Raw genomic sequence first — 14,963 nt, forward strand, 5'->3', positions numbered from 1 at the left:
AAAATGTCATATTTGACAACACTTCACACTACATTTTGTTGTTGTTGTGGGCTTTGTCAGGGATGTGCTTTCTTTTTCTTTTTAGTTGTCAATGGACCTTTATTTAATTTGTTTATATGCAGTGCTGAGAATCAAACCCAGTGCCTCACACAGGCTAGGCAAGCGCTTTACCACTGAGCCATACCACCAGCCCTTTATTTTTCTTATCTACAAGGTGGCCAAGAATTATCCAGAAAGAATTGTGCTCTTCTGCAGAGCAGGGACCATGGCTGTTTTACTTAAGGCTGAAAGTCTACAACTAGCATAGAGCTTGGCATACAGTGGACACTTCAGAAATCTCTCTTGATGAATAAATGAATGTGTGAGTGAATGAATGAGAAGCAATGTCATCATCCATTTCGTTTTTTTTTTGTGTGTGTGTGTGTATCTGTGTGTGTGTGTGTATGTCCACAATAGCTGTAGATGGAAGCCACTCATTGTAAGGGGCTTGGTTGAAAACAGTACTGCAGGAATAATTTAAGGGACTGGGGAGAAAAGTGATCAAACTACAGAGCCGGCTCAAGAGCTTGGTGAGGGAAAGAAGTTTGCAAACTTAGTCAGACAGTTAAAGAAACAAAAGCATAGGGCTGGGGCTGTAGCTCCTTGGTGGTGTGTTTGCATTGCACGTGTGAGGCACTGGCTTGGGTCCTCAGCACACATAAAAGTAAATAAATACATTGTGTTAATATACAACTAAAAATATTTTTAAAAAGAAAAGTATTGAATTGCAACTGGGATGGTTATCTAATTTATTTTCTGAGAAAGAATGAAACAGAAATGTTTGGAGGGCTGGGGTTGTGGCTTAGTGGTAGAGCGCTTGCCTAGCATGGGTGAGGCACTGGGTTTGATTCTCAGCACCACATATAAATAAGCAAAATAAAATCCATTGTCAACTAAAAAAATATTTTTTTAAATAAATATTTGGAGAAAAATCTGTTGTTAAAGTTGGCAAGGAAAGTTCAGGGGAGCCTGCCCAACATTCATGTATAAAATGAAGTGCTCTGATGCACTAGAACGTGGGCATTTGTCAGGGTTGCATAATTTGTTGGCCTGATGATTTTAATTTGTAGAGGACAGAATGTCCTGTTGTAATATTGCATATATTATTGTGGGATTTTGTGTTTTTAGAAGTCCTGTTCCATTTGTGGGTTTGAGCTTAGAATATGCTATAGGTTGTACGTACACTTGAGAGATCAGTTCTCATTCCATTACCTCCCTCCCCCAGAAGGAGAGGGGAACTGGGCCTGGAGCAGTGTGATATGAATGAATGGATTACAAAATCCTTGTCATGGGTTATGCTGCCATCATCTTCAGTTCCTCCTTGCTGAGGAACCAGTGCTAACTCCTGACCAGTGTGGTTAAGGGGACAGTTTCATACCTGGGGATTCTCTTTGGTGTTCCATGACATTAAGAAATGTAAGATAAATTTGTATTGTTTTAAATCACCGAGTTTGTGGTAATTTGTTATAGCCGCAAGAGGAAACTAATATAGGAAGCAAAACACCCTATCTTCTGTGGAGAAGTAGATGAGCAGTAGATAGGAAATGCATAATGCAGTGATTAGTTCATTTTAATTGAAGTCTTCATTTGAAATGTTGAAAGCTTTTCCTTTGAGACTAGAAATGAGATATAGATGCCTCAAGTCACCATCTCTATTCAACAACTAGAGGTCCTTGCCAATGCAATAAGGCAAGAGAAATACAAAGTAGAATTGGGAATATAGAAATAAAAATAACATTAATCATAGATAATATGATTCCATTAATAGGAAATCCTGAAGCATCTACAGATAAATTGTCAGCATTTTTTGGCTCTTTTTTAATTTAATTTTTTTTATTGGTTGTTCACAACATTACAAAGCTCTTGACATATCATATTTCATACAATAGATTGAAGTGGGTTATGAACCCCCAATTTTACCCCAAATGCAGATTGCAGAATCACGTCGGTTACACATCCACAATTTTATATAATGCCCTATTAGTAATTGTTGTATTCTGCTACCTTTCCTATCCCCTACTATCCCCCCTCCCCTCCCCTCCCATCTTCTCTCTCTACCCCATCTACTGTAATTCATTTCTCTCCTTGTTTATTTTCCCATTCCCCTCACAACCTCTTATATGTAATTTTGTATAGCAATGAGGGTCTCCCTTCATTTCCATGCAATTTCCCTTTTCTCTCCCTTTCCCTCCCATCTCATGTCTCTGTTTAATGTTAATCTTTTCTTCCTGCTCTTCCTCCCTGCTCTGTTCATAGTTGCTCTCATTATATCAAAGAAGACATTTGGTATTTGTTTTTTAGGGATTGGCTAGCTTCACTAAGCATAATCTGCTCTAGTGCCATCCATTTCCCTGCAAATTCTGTGATTTTGTCATTTTTTATTGCTGCATAGTACTCCATTGTGTATAGATGCCACATTTTTTTTATCCATTCATCTATTGAAGGGCATCTGGGTTGGTTCCACAGTCTAGCTATTGTGAATTGTGCTGCTATGAACATCGATGTGGCAGTATCCCTGTAGCATGCTCTTTTAAGGTCTTCAGGGAATAGTCCAAGAAGGGCAATAGCAGGGTCAAATGGTGGTTTAAAGGTTTTTTAAAACTCTGCTGTATACCCATCCGGTCCTGGGCTTTTCTTGGTTGGTAGTCTTTTGATGGCTTCTTCAATTTCATCCGTTGATATTGGTCTGTTCAAATTGTGTGTATCCTCCTGACTCAGTCTGGGCAAATCATATGACTTAAGAAATTTATCGATGTCTTCACTATCTTCTATTTTATTGGAATATAGGTTTTCAAAATAATTTCTAATTGTCTTCTGTATTTCTGTAGCATCTGTTGTGATATTGCCTTTTTCATCCCGTATGTTAGTAATTTGAGTTCTCTCTCTTCTTCTCTTCGTTAGCATGGCTAAAGGTCTGTCGATCTTATTTATTTTTTTGAAGAACCAACTTTTAGTTTTGTTATTTTTTTCAGTAGTTTCTTTTGTTTCAATTTCATTGATTTCTGCTCTGATTTTAATTATTTCTTGCCTTCTGCTACATTTTCTGTTGTTTTGCTCTTCCTTTTCTAGGGCTTTGAGATGAAGTGTGAGCTCATTTATTTGTTGTTTTTTTCTTTTTTTGAGGAATGACCTCCAGGCGATGAATTTCCCTCTTAAAACTGCTTTCATTGTGTCCCATAGATTCCGATATGTTGTGTCTATATTTTCATTTATCTCTAAGAATTTTTTGATTTCCTCCTTTATGTCTTCTGTAACCCATTGATCATTCAGTAACATATTGTTCATTTTCCATGTGATGTAGGATTTTTCCTTCCTTCTTTTATCATTGATTTCCAGTTTCATTCCATTATGATAAGATAAAATGCATGGTATTATCTCCACCCCTTTATATTTACTGAGGGTTGCCCTATGGCATAATATATGGTCTATTTTTAAGAAGGATCCATGTGCTGCTGAGAAAAAAGTATATCCACTTGATGATGGTTGATATATTCTATATATGTCAGTTAAGTCTAGGTTGTTGATTGTGATATTGAGTTCTATAGTTTCTTTATTCAACTTTTGTTTGGAAGATCTGTCCAATGGTGAGAGAGGTGTGTTGAAGTCACCCATAATTATTGTGTTGTGGTCTATTTGATTCTTGAACTTGAGGAGAATTTGTTTTATGAATGTCGCAGCACCATTATTTGGTGCATAAATATTGATAATTGTTATGTCTTGTTGGTGAATGGTTTCTTTTAACAATATATAATGTCCTTCCTTATCCCTTTTGATTAACTTAGTCTTGAAGTCGATTTTATTCGATATGAGGATGGCCACTCCTGCTTGCTTACGGGGACCGTGTGCGTGGTATATTTTTCCCCATCCTTTCACCTTCAGCCTGTGTATGTCTTTTCCAATCAGATGTGTCTCCTGGAGGCAGCATATTGTTGGATTTGTTTTTTAATCCATGATACCAGCCTATGTCGCTTTATTGGAGAGTTTAAGCCATTAACATTTAGAGTTACTATTGATATATGGTTTGTACTTCCAGCCATGTTTGATTATTTATCCTTTTTTTAAAAAAAATTTAGTTTGTTTCTCCATGATTATCTTTCCCCTCACCCTCTGTCTTTACCAAGGCACTTCCCACTGATGGTTTTGGTTATTGTTTTTCATTTCTTCCTCTTGTAGTGTTTTGCTCAAAATGCTTTGCAATGCTGGTTTTCTGGCTGCAAATTCTTTTAACTTTTGTTTATCATGAAAGATTTTTATTTCGTTGTCATACCTGAAGCTTAATTTTGCTGGATACAGAATTCTTGGTTGTCATCCATTGTCTTTCAGTGTTTGAAATACATTGTTCCATGACCTTCTTGCTTTCAGCGTCTGTGATAAAAAATCCGTTGTTAACCTTATTGGCTTACCCCTGAATGTAATCTGCCTCCTTTCTCTTGTAGCTTTTAATATTTTCTCTTTGTTCTGTATATTGGATATCTTCATAACAATGTGTCTTGGCGTTGGTCTACTGTGATTTTGTGTGCTCGGTGTTTTGTATGCATCTTCAATTTGTATATCTGTTTCCTTTTTTATTTCTGGAAAGTTTTCTGTAATTATTTCATTCACCAGGTTACTCATTCCCTTGGTTTGAATCTCTGTACCTTCTTCTATCCCGATGACTCGTAAGTTTGGTTTTTTTATGTTATCCCATAACTCTTGGATGTTTTTCTCGTGACTTTTTACCAGCCTTTCTGAGTTGGCTAGACTCTTTTCAAGATGATATATTTTGTCTTCATTATCTGACGTTCTGGCTTCTACTTGCTCCACTCTGTTAGTGATACTCTCAATTGAGTTTTTAATTTGGTTTATCGTTTCCTTCATTTCTAGAATTATTGTTTGATTATTTTTAATAATCTCTATCTCCTGATAAGGATGCTTAACTTCTTCTTTTATCTGTTTATGTAATTCATTCTCAATGTGTTCTTTCACTATTTGAATTTGCTGTCTCATATCCTCTTTAAGGTTCCATTCCATCTGTCTAAGGTGTTCCTTGAGTTCTTTATATGACCATTTTTCTGATGACTCTAGGTCCTTCTGAATATTTAGGTTGTCCTGCATTGTTTGTACTCCTTTTCTTCCTTGCTTTTTCAAGCTGCTCATGTTACTTCTTGTTCTGTTTGACTGCTGAGTTACTGTTTACTCCTATAGATTTATTTGATGCTTGGGAGGAAAGGTATTAGAAGGGAAGGGAAGAAGTCACTGTAGCCGCAGGTTTCAATGAAGTTATCTCCTCTGCTGCAGTCTGATGACGTCAGTTCTCTGCCATAGTGGTGTCTCTTGCAAATGGCGACAGTTCGTTTCCCTTTGCTGGGTGACCAATGCAACGGGTGGGTCCTTACTGTCTCTCCCAAGCCCCGTTTCAAACCTGTGGCCACTACCTATGAAGGCTCGGTTGGCATTTACCTCCGTAGGATCAGAAGGGCTGACCAGTTGTTTCAGCCGGATGGATTAGTGCTGAGTCACAGCTGTTTGTCTGCGGGAAGCAGGTGAACGGGAGCTTGAATTCAGCCGATCCGGGCTCAGTGTGTGTTCTGAGAGGCCCAGACTGTTCGCCCCAGATCCACGTCAGCTCAGCATTGCCTAGTGATCCTGAGCAAACAGAATTTAGACTGTTTACGACTCCCTATGCCCGCACAGCTGAAGAGGTCAGAGACTTGATCTCTCCGTGCCCGCCACCATGTTGGAATAATTGTCAGCATTAATTAGTAAATTTTATAAGATTGCAGGATAGAAGCCTATTGAGGGAAGGAGAGAATTAAGCACCACCTCCTGAAGGGAAGAGTATCTATGTGTATTATTTGGGATTCTCCTGTAGGAAAATTTGTCTTTCTGCTATATTTATTTAAATCAGCTTTGACTCATGTAAGTTTATTTTATATTTTGGTTTATAATCCATTTGTGGCCCAAATATCTCCAACTTTGGCCATTGGGAACTCTTTCAGGTTGGTTCTTGTCTCATTTTGACATGCTCTCATCCTGTTGTTTATCCTTTTGTTTTTTGAGCACTTCCTTAATTTTTCGTACACAAGATATTCCAGGTTTATTTGAATTTTCCCTGATATAACCTTAGAATCATCAATTTCTCCAAAGATCCCTGGTATCTTTTATTGGAGTATAGCATTTAGAAACCAAGATATTAGTGTTGAGTGTGTTTGTTGCTACTGGAGTGTTATCATTTCTAGACTCTCTCAGCCAACAAAACTAGGTAATTGATGTATGTATACTAACCTCCCTGAGGCCTATGGGACAGTTCTGGCCAGATGTAATGGTCATTTTCTCTAATTGCATAGTCATTCTCCCCTCCCCTCTCTACCCTATTCTTCCCTCCCTCTTGTCTTCTACTCTCTCTACTCCCCAGTTTGTTGCTCACTCTCATGTCTTTCATGCCTTGACTGGAGGAACTTAGATTACCACTTCTTGGAAGTGACTCTCAGCACTACTGGGACATTTCAAACAACTGAAGTCTATTTTTTTATTCTCATTGATGGTGTCCATGGTCCTCCTTCAAGCATAAAGCTGTTGCACCCCAAGAAGTGGGAAAAGTGGTCAAACTTCCTCCACCCTTATCCAGAGAAGGTCTTAGAACCCAGGGATCATGGAGAGAAGGGAAACAGGAAAAATGAGCACAGACTTCCCTTTCTCTTATCACAGTAGTGATTTTTGGTCACTCTAGGTTAGACCAAAGTTCCTCTTTACTTAGGAAAAACAGATAGTCTCCTGAATGTTCACAAAAAAATTGTCTACTTCCCTGGTTGGAAGGTGTGTCTGAGGAAACTGCCTCCCTGCTCTGTCTTTTCTTCTTCTAGTCCAGGGACCACTTAGAGCACCCAGAGGTTTACATAAAAAAAAACTCAATAAATACCTGCAGATGAGCATGGCCATAGGAAAATAGCTTGTGACTCACTCCTTCCTCAAAAAGGAAATGAAACTTCTTCTGGTTTGGGACTTTTATGTCCGGCTCCTCTGAAAACCCAGGATTTCCTGTTTCTTGCTCAGCTTCCTCCTGCTGGGCCAGCCTTTTGCTCAGCAATCAGCAGAATATTCACCTGAGGCCTCCATTTCCATCACTGGGAGTAATTGCTACCTAACCTTGATTTGTTACCTAGGACTACTAAGGAGGCATCCAGGGGCCCTATCCATAACTCATGCTACAAACCAATAGTGATTTGGGAAAAGTCAATTTCTTGACAGAAGTGGAAGAGACCAGATACTCCCAAGATGTATTTTGTGGCAACTTATATCAAATGCCCCAGGAGGAGCCTGGGACACCTGAAGGAATCTTGTGTAACCTGGTTTATTTTCTACCTCGGGACTGACAGGTTGTAGATATTGGGCCAGGAAACAGCAGCAGAAAGGCTGAGGTGACTCTGGGCTTAGACTGAGTACCAAGCAAGAAAACCCAGAAGCAGAATATTCCAAGCCCTTCTAAGCCCTGGTGAAACCAAGGTTGTGCAACCCGATGAGCAGCTGAAGACAGTAGGTATAGTCACAGTAGTTCAGAGGCAGGCAGTGGGCCAGAGTCAAGCCCTCAGTTTGTGAGTGGTAAATGACAAAGGTCAGAGCAGATTTCAGGCCTGGAAGTTACAGGCAGAAGTGGGAAGGGAGGACATGAGCCAAGACAGATGGGGTGCCATCTTTGTTACTTGGCTTCCTTCCCAGGGCTGGGGAAAATGAAGTAAGTGGTCCTGTATGGGTTTCCTCATCCTGTCAGACTCAGCTTCAGCCTGAGCCCAGTCACCTGAAAAGGGAGCAACAAGAGAATATAAGTACACTGGCCTGCCAGGCAAGGCCATATGAGCAGGAGGGCAGGACGCTCTCAAACATCAAAGGAAACAGAAGCTCCGCAAGTATAGGTAGCTATTCTGTAGGTTCCTGATACCACCTGTTGTCTAGTGCCAATGCTTAGACTTAGTGAGGCCAGGTCAGGTTTCTTGATAGCTCCTGTGGCCAGAACTTTTATTTATTTCTGGGTAAGGTATAGATCATATCTCCTTAGGCCTTTCCCATGGGAATGAAAACTACTGGAGGCAATGGGAAGACATATTAGCTTCTCTAAGGCACATCCCACAGAATGTAGAGAGTCATGATCAACCATCAAATCTTCTGCTCACTTATCATCTATTCATCCATCCATCCTCTATCTATCCATCCATCCATTAATCTTCTCTTCTTTCACTCTTTCACTAAATACTCCATTCTCCCATCCAAGAATTCTTCCATCATCCTACCCATCCATCATCCATTCTTCATTCATTCATTCATTCATCCACTGATCATCCATCCATTCATCCAATTATCTGTAACATCTTCTTTCCCTTTCTTCTCCTTCTTTTCTCCCTTTCCTCTTTCCCACTTTCTGAGAAATACTTGTCTAAAGTTTGCTATGTGCCAGGTTTCTCAGATTTGGCAGACTTCTTTTAAGCATGAGAAATTTTTCAGGAGAACATTTAGTCCTTCACTGGGCCCTAAATCATCTCCTTTGTTCCTTAAACATCTCCCACATATGGAACTCTCTAGTTCAGGTTGTAGAGAAGGAGACAGGAGGTAGGAATAGAATAAGGGAAAGAGAGAGAGGAGAGAGAGAGAGAGAGAGAGAGAGAGAGAGAGAGAGAGAGAGAGAGAAAGGAAAAAAAACCCAGTTCCTACTTTGATGCTGCTCAGCCTCCCCACTCTGTTGGAGGTACTAACAACTACAGGAAGCAGGGAGGAAAACCTACATCTTACAATTACATTTTCACTCTCTAAACTGCATTTTTAAAAAGGGTACTGCATCAGCTAAGATGCCTTAACAAAATAAAGCAGAATGATTTATTGAAATTGTCTCCTAATTGGTCTCCCTGCTTCCAGGATTCCTGCAGCCTGATCTATGCTCCTCCACAATCAGAGTGATCTTTCTATAATGTTCCTGTGTTTCTTTCTTCCCTTCCTGAAGCTCCATATTATCCACAAGACAGAAGTCAAGTTCCTCAACATGATCTAAAAGGATCTTCATGATCTGACCCCAGGCACCTTGTTAGCCCCATACCCCCTGCCTTCTGTCATATACTTTATACTCACACAGCAACATCTACTTAAAATTTCCCAGGCATTCCGTGCTGCATTATGTTCCCCTGTTTTTGCATATGCTCATCCCTCTATCTGGAACATTTTGTCATTACTCTTTCTTTGAATTGTACATGTTCATCCATTGTTATGCTCAGCACATTGTATTACAATTCCTTTGCTCAGGTCTATATTTCCTTTCAGAAGTTGAGTTGCTTGAGTGAAAAGACTGTGAGCCGTCCATCTTTGCGTCCCTGTGCCTGGTGCAGAGTTTGGTGCCTGGAAGACACTTGATGTCTCTTTGTGGGGTATAAGGATGGGTGGGTAGATGATAGATGAAGGAAATCTTACAAGAGAAATGGGATAGCTTTGAGACAAGATGGTTAAAGTGTCCATCCACAGACTCCCAGGGAAGACAAATGGTTTCTTTCTGAAAACTCAGAGCTTTGAGGAGATCAAGCTGTGGCCTTGGTCAGGCCAGGTTTCTAAGCCAGGAATGGGGAACTTCAGGATGACATAGTGACCTGCTGAGGTCACTATCCACCAGTCTCAGAGAAACTTCCTGTTTTCTCTGGATAAAACGTGCTTGGGGAGACAGGTGGCCAGAAGCACCTGTGCATGAGTGTGGGGGATGAAGGCCGCAGAGATGGAGGTCCCCGATGCGCACTTCACTGTGGACAAACAGAATATCTCCCTCTGGCCCCGAGGCAAGCACCAGTTGTTGTTTTGTGCTCTGGGTCCAAACCCACCCTTTGCTGTCCTTAACAGAACTTTGATTCTTCTTCCAGAGCCTCCTCCCAAGCAGGATCCATCTCTGGTCCTGCGGAAACCTCTCATCCTCCGCGTGGCATTAATCTGCCTGTTACTGGTCCTGGTCGCCTCTGTTGTGCTGCAAGCCATTCTCTGTAAGTCCTCAGGATTCACATCCCTTTTGTACTTCTCCACAGCTAGTTGGCTCCCTGGGGACCCAGACCTTCTCTTTCCTGCTCTCTCTTTCCTAAGGCATTTCATTTGTCTCCTTTCTCCTCTTTCTGTGTGCAGTAACAGGGTGCCCTGTCCCCAATAGACTGAGCTGCCACTCTTCCTTCCCAGTTTCTGGGAGGTTTTCCTGATTGGCTCCGGGGCCTGCAAGTTTGTGCTTCCATCCTCAGGACACATTCACCTATTTTTTTCACCCCATGCTATTGTCTCCCCTATCTCCCAACTGAGGTGGCCCAGAGCCCCAGGCTATGGGGAGAGTGACAAGGGGTGCTTGAGGACATGCCTTTCCCAAATTTGCTCTGAATACTCAGAGGAGATTCAGGACTGACTTCTAATGGCTGCTTCTGCTTGCCTGTGAGGTCTGCAGAAAACCTGTGCTTTATCCATCTTCTCATCTGTCTCCACCGAAGCTCCTGGCGCTCCCTGGGTGCCCATTGAATGCTTGCTGAACATTAATGAATGACTGGAGAGTAGTAGCTGCTCCTTGGACTGTCTTGGTTTCTTAGGAAGTTTGAGCCTGACCCTCCCCTTCCTTCCTTTCTCACCCTGACTACACCCCCCTCTCCTTTCCCTGGGAATCTGTTCAGCTGACCTCTTAACTTTCATACATTCAGATCCCTGGTTTATGGGCACAATATCGGACATAAAGACGGATGCCCAGTTGCTGAAAGGTCGTGTGAACAACGTCAGTGCCCTGAGTTCTAAAGTTGAGAAGAACAGCCGTGATGTGGAGGCAGCCGGCGTGCAGATCCGGATGGTGGATGCCAGCCTGGATAGTGTGAATGCTCAGATCCTGACATTGACAGCCAGCATAGAAAAAGCCACTGCAGAGATCCAAAGCTTAACAAGAAATTGGGAGGAGGTGGGTCATTTAAATGCCCAAATCCCAGAGTTAAAAAGAGATTTGGACAAAGCCAGTGCTTTAAATGCCAAGGTCCGGGGACTACAGAGCAGCTTGGAGACCATCAGCAAGTCGCTCAAACAACAAAGTAAGTGACTCAGGAAATGGCATTGCAAAATGACCAGTGGCCCCTCTGAGACTTGCTTGCCTCAGACACGAGACCACTGAGCTTCTGGGCGAGAAGCAAGGGGCAGGCATGTGCTGGAAAATTAAGGAGTGAGAACTCAGCATTGGGGTTGAGGAAAACTTTGGGGATATTAGAAGAGAAAACCTCACGGTTCAGCTTGGGCCCCCACACCAAGGAATGGAGCATTACGGGATCTCTGTTCTGGCCCACATCTCACCATTTCCCATTAAATTCCTTACCTCAAGCCCAGGAGCCAGCTATTTATTACTGTTAGTGGAGAATTGCTTCTCCTTCATGGGAAAGAAGGGTTTGCGATCCATCCCCTCTAAGTATCTCTTCTCTAATCCCAGAGACCCTATCCACCAGTCTCAGTGAGACTTTCAGGATCCATGAGGATGTCCCCAAGCTCCCATAGCAGGATCCAAAGACCCCAGGGCCCAATCCCATTCTTTGTTGTCTCTGGAATCCCATTCAAGTACCCAGCCCCATCCTGCAGCCCCAGGGAACAAAAGCCAGGGCTCACCTTTGGCCCTTATCCTCCAGATGACATCCTGCAGATGGTTTCCCAAGACTGGAAGTACTTCAAAGGGAACTTCTACTACTTCTCTCACACCCCAAAGACCTGGTACAGTGCCCAGCAGTTCTGTATGTCCAGGAACTCACATCTGACTTCAGTGACCTCCAAGAGCGAGCAGGTGAGTGTGGTTTCTCGGGGGGCGGGGGGGGGGCTCTGTAAAGGGGTGTGCTAACACCTGTCTCAGGGACATTGGGCAAGGCTAATAAAAAAGCCCTAAGTATCGGTGACCTAACAATGAAAGATTATTTCTCATTTATACTACCTGTCTCCCAAGAACCAGCAAGCAGGTTCTGCTCATTATGGTTACTCAGGGACCTCAGTGTCACCTTAACACATTATCTATAATCACTAAGATTTAGGAAAGGGAATGTAGTGAATTGTGCATTGACTCTTATAGCTTCTGCCCAAATGTGACAAAATTACTTCTGCTCACATTTCACCGGAGAAAGCAAATTACACACAGTACTGTTAGCTTTTAAAATTTTTGTTTATTTATTATTTTTTTGTTTTGAGACAGGGTCTCTCTAAATTTCTTAGGGCTTCACTAAATTGCTGAGTCTGACTTTGAACTTGCAATCCTTCTGCCTCAGCCTTCCAAGACACTGGGATTACATGTGTACAACATTTTTTCCTGGCCAGTACTGCTAACTTTTAAAGAAGGCCGGGAGGGGTGTTCTTTCCATGTGTCCAGAAAACGGAAATATTTGTGAATAGCATTAATGACCTGACAAGACTTAAGAAATTTCTTTTCTAATGAGGCAGCATATTGATCTTTCTATCTGGGAGGTGGGGAGTACAGCAGAAAAGAGCATGTGCTCTGGAGTAACCTAGAGCCCTAACCTGCCATCTAACTAGTCCTGGAGCCTTGGGGTAGACTACTTACCTTCACTGGGCTTCAGACTATTAGTTGATGAAACCTGCGTAGTAATGGTGCCTGCTTCAGAGAATAAAGGAGAAGATTCATGATATAATATGTGCAAGGCACCAGAAGACTGTTCCTGGTAACTTGCACATATTAAAGGCTCACTGAATTTTTTTTAATCTAAAAATAGCTTTTAAAAAAAATTTTAAAATTTGTTCTAATTAGTTATACATGACAGTAGAATGCATTTTGACACATTGTACACAAATGGAGCACAACTTCTCATTCCTCTGGCTGTACATGGTGCAGTCACACCGGTTGTGTAATCATATGTGTATAGAGGGTAATAACGTCTGTCTCATTCCACCCTCGTTCCCATCCCCACAGCCCCACCCCTCCCCTAACTCCCCTCTGCATAATCCAAAGTTCTTTCTTTCTTTCCTAATCCCCACCCCCACTATGGATCAGCATCTGCTGATCAGAGAAAATGTTTAGCTTTTGGTTTTTGGGATTGGCTTATTTTACTTGGCATAATATTCTCTAGTTCTATCCACTTAACTGAAAATGCCATAATTTCATTCTTCTTTAAGGCTGAATAATATTCCATTGTGTATATGTACCACATTTTCTTTATCCATTCACCTGTTGAAGGACACCTAGGTTGGTTCCATAGTTTAGCTATTGTGAATTGAGCTGCTATAAACATTGATGTGGCTGCGTCACTGTAGTATGCTGATCAAGTCCTTTGAATGTAAACTGAGGAATGGGATAGCTAGGTCAAATGGTGGTTCCATTCTAAGTTTTCTGAGGATTCTCCATACTGCTTTTCAGAGTAGTTGCACCATTTGCAGTCCCACCAGCAATGTACGAGTGTGCTTTTTTTCCCCACATCCTCTCCAACAATTATTATTGTTTGTATCCTTGAGAATTGCCATTCTGACTGAAGAGGCTCACTGAGTTTAAACACTGTCCTCTGGGCCATTCTCTTGGGGTCTCTGCTCTATAGTTTACCTGAGTCTTTCTTGTACTCTAGTACCTGCTTCTGGAAAAGTAGAAAGATCTGGGTCCTGAGTTTGTTAGTTGCAGAGCAAAGACAAAATCAGAACTTGAAAGACAGACTCTGGGTTCCCAGTAAAGGCAGGAAGAGGCCTGAGAGGGTCCAGCGTGTGCCTTGGGCCTGTGAGTTCAGAGGCTATCACTGAGCATCAATACCTGGAGATAGGTACTCAAACTTCAGGTCACGGCCAACACCTCTGATCATTCTGAGTTCCCCACAGGAGTTTCTGTACAAGACAGCAAGTGACTTTCCATTCTGGATTGGCCTAACCAAAACAGGGAGTGAAGGGAACTGGTACTGGACGGATAATACTCCATTCAATGACCCAAGTCTGAGGTGAGCCTCTCGTACCCTCCTTCCCAACCTGACTCTCCTCGGGCATCAAGGGTGGGAGTATTTCCCATGGAACATGGGGTTTGTGATTCATCCCTGTCCTAACACGATGGGAACATGGGAACTGAGACCTGGCTCACTGCTGGCACTCATTGACTGAGGGACCTGGGACAAATCTGTGGCCTTCCACAGCCTCTGGGATTTGGCAGCAGGGCCTTCTACTCAGCTTGAGCAGGGGGTTCCACCCCAAGTCAAAATCTTTGCAGAGTGGGTTCGTGAAGGGGCTCATAAGTGGTGGGCTTAGAGGCTGAAGTCGAACCAATCTCCCTCCTCTTAGGCTTGGGTGCAAAAGATTTGCTTTGGTTTGTTCTTACCTAGGACCAAAGGTGAGGGAAAAACAAAGGGGTTGAAGTAACTCATTTCCTTATTGGAAATTAATTGTTTGTTTTCCAATTTTGTCAATATGTCTTTCTTTGTTTTTTGATTTGGAAGGTTCTGGATTCCAGGTGAGCCCAACAATGCGGGAAACAATGAACACTGTGCCGATATAAGGCTTCCTTTGCTCGTGTCATGGAATGACGCTTCCTGTGATAAAACGTTACCTTTCGTCTGTAAGCGGCCCTACTTTCCATCAGAACCCTGAAAGGACTTGCCCCAGCTCAATGCTTGTTGAATTTGAGGAACTGTCTCTTCTCAATATGCCAGGATGACTTTGTGCTTTAGTTGTATTTTTCCCCCCTTCTTCAAAGTTAACCCCATGGCATCCTGAAGTCTGTTTTTTTTTTTTTTTAAATGGTCCTGGGGATTAAACCCAGGGCCTTGTGCATGCAGGCAAGCACTCTACCAACTGAGCCATATCCCCATCCCAGTCTGTCTGTCTTGACCGGGAATTCTCTGACCCCCACAGGGGCAGCTGGAATGGAAAGCACTTGGGTTAAGTGGGAGGGGAAGAATTTAGAAGTTCACACAGCCCGGCTAAGGTGCTACAGACCCTGATCTCTGAGGCAC

General features: G+C 42.3%; 1 protein-coding gene across 1 annotated transcript in view; it reads left to right on the forward strand.

The window, feature by feature from the left end:
• CD207 (CD207 molecule) overlaps window positions 1-14,598 on the forward strand; it is a gene marked incomplete at its 3' end in the record, with an annotated part of 55,578 nt that extends 40,980 nt beyond the window's left edge. The window contains exons 5-9 of the mRNA XM_081264677.1: window positions 9,906-10,022; window positions 10,713-11,087; window positions 11,670-11,821; window positions 13,843-13,958; window positions 14,448-14,598. Coding sequence (XP_081120803.1) covers window positions 9,906-10,022; window positions 10,713-11,087; window positions 11,670-11,821; window positions 13,843-13,958; window positions 14,448-14,598 — 911 coding nt within the window. The remainder of the gene's footprint in view (window positions 1-9,905; window positions 10,023-10,712; window positions 11,088-11,669; window positions 11,822-13,842; window positions 13,959-14,447) is intronic.
• Between the last annotated feature and the right edge of the window lie 365 nt (window positions 14,599-14,963).

Source organism: Spermophilus citellus (genome assembly GCF_964194105.1).
Source record: "Spermophilus citellus genome assembly, chromosome: 13".
Classification (NCBI taxonomy): domain Eukaryota; kingdom Metazoa; phylum Chordata; class Mammalia; order Rodentia; family Sciuridae; genus Spermophilus; species Spermophilus citellus.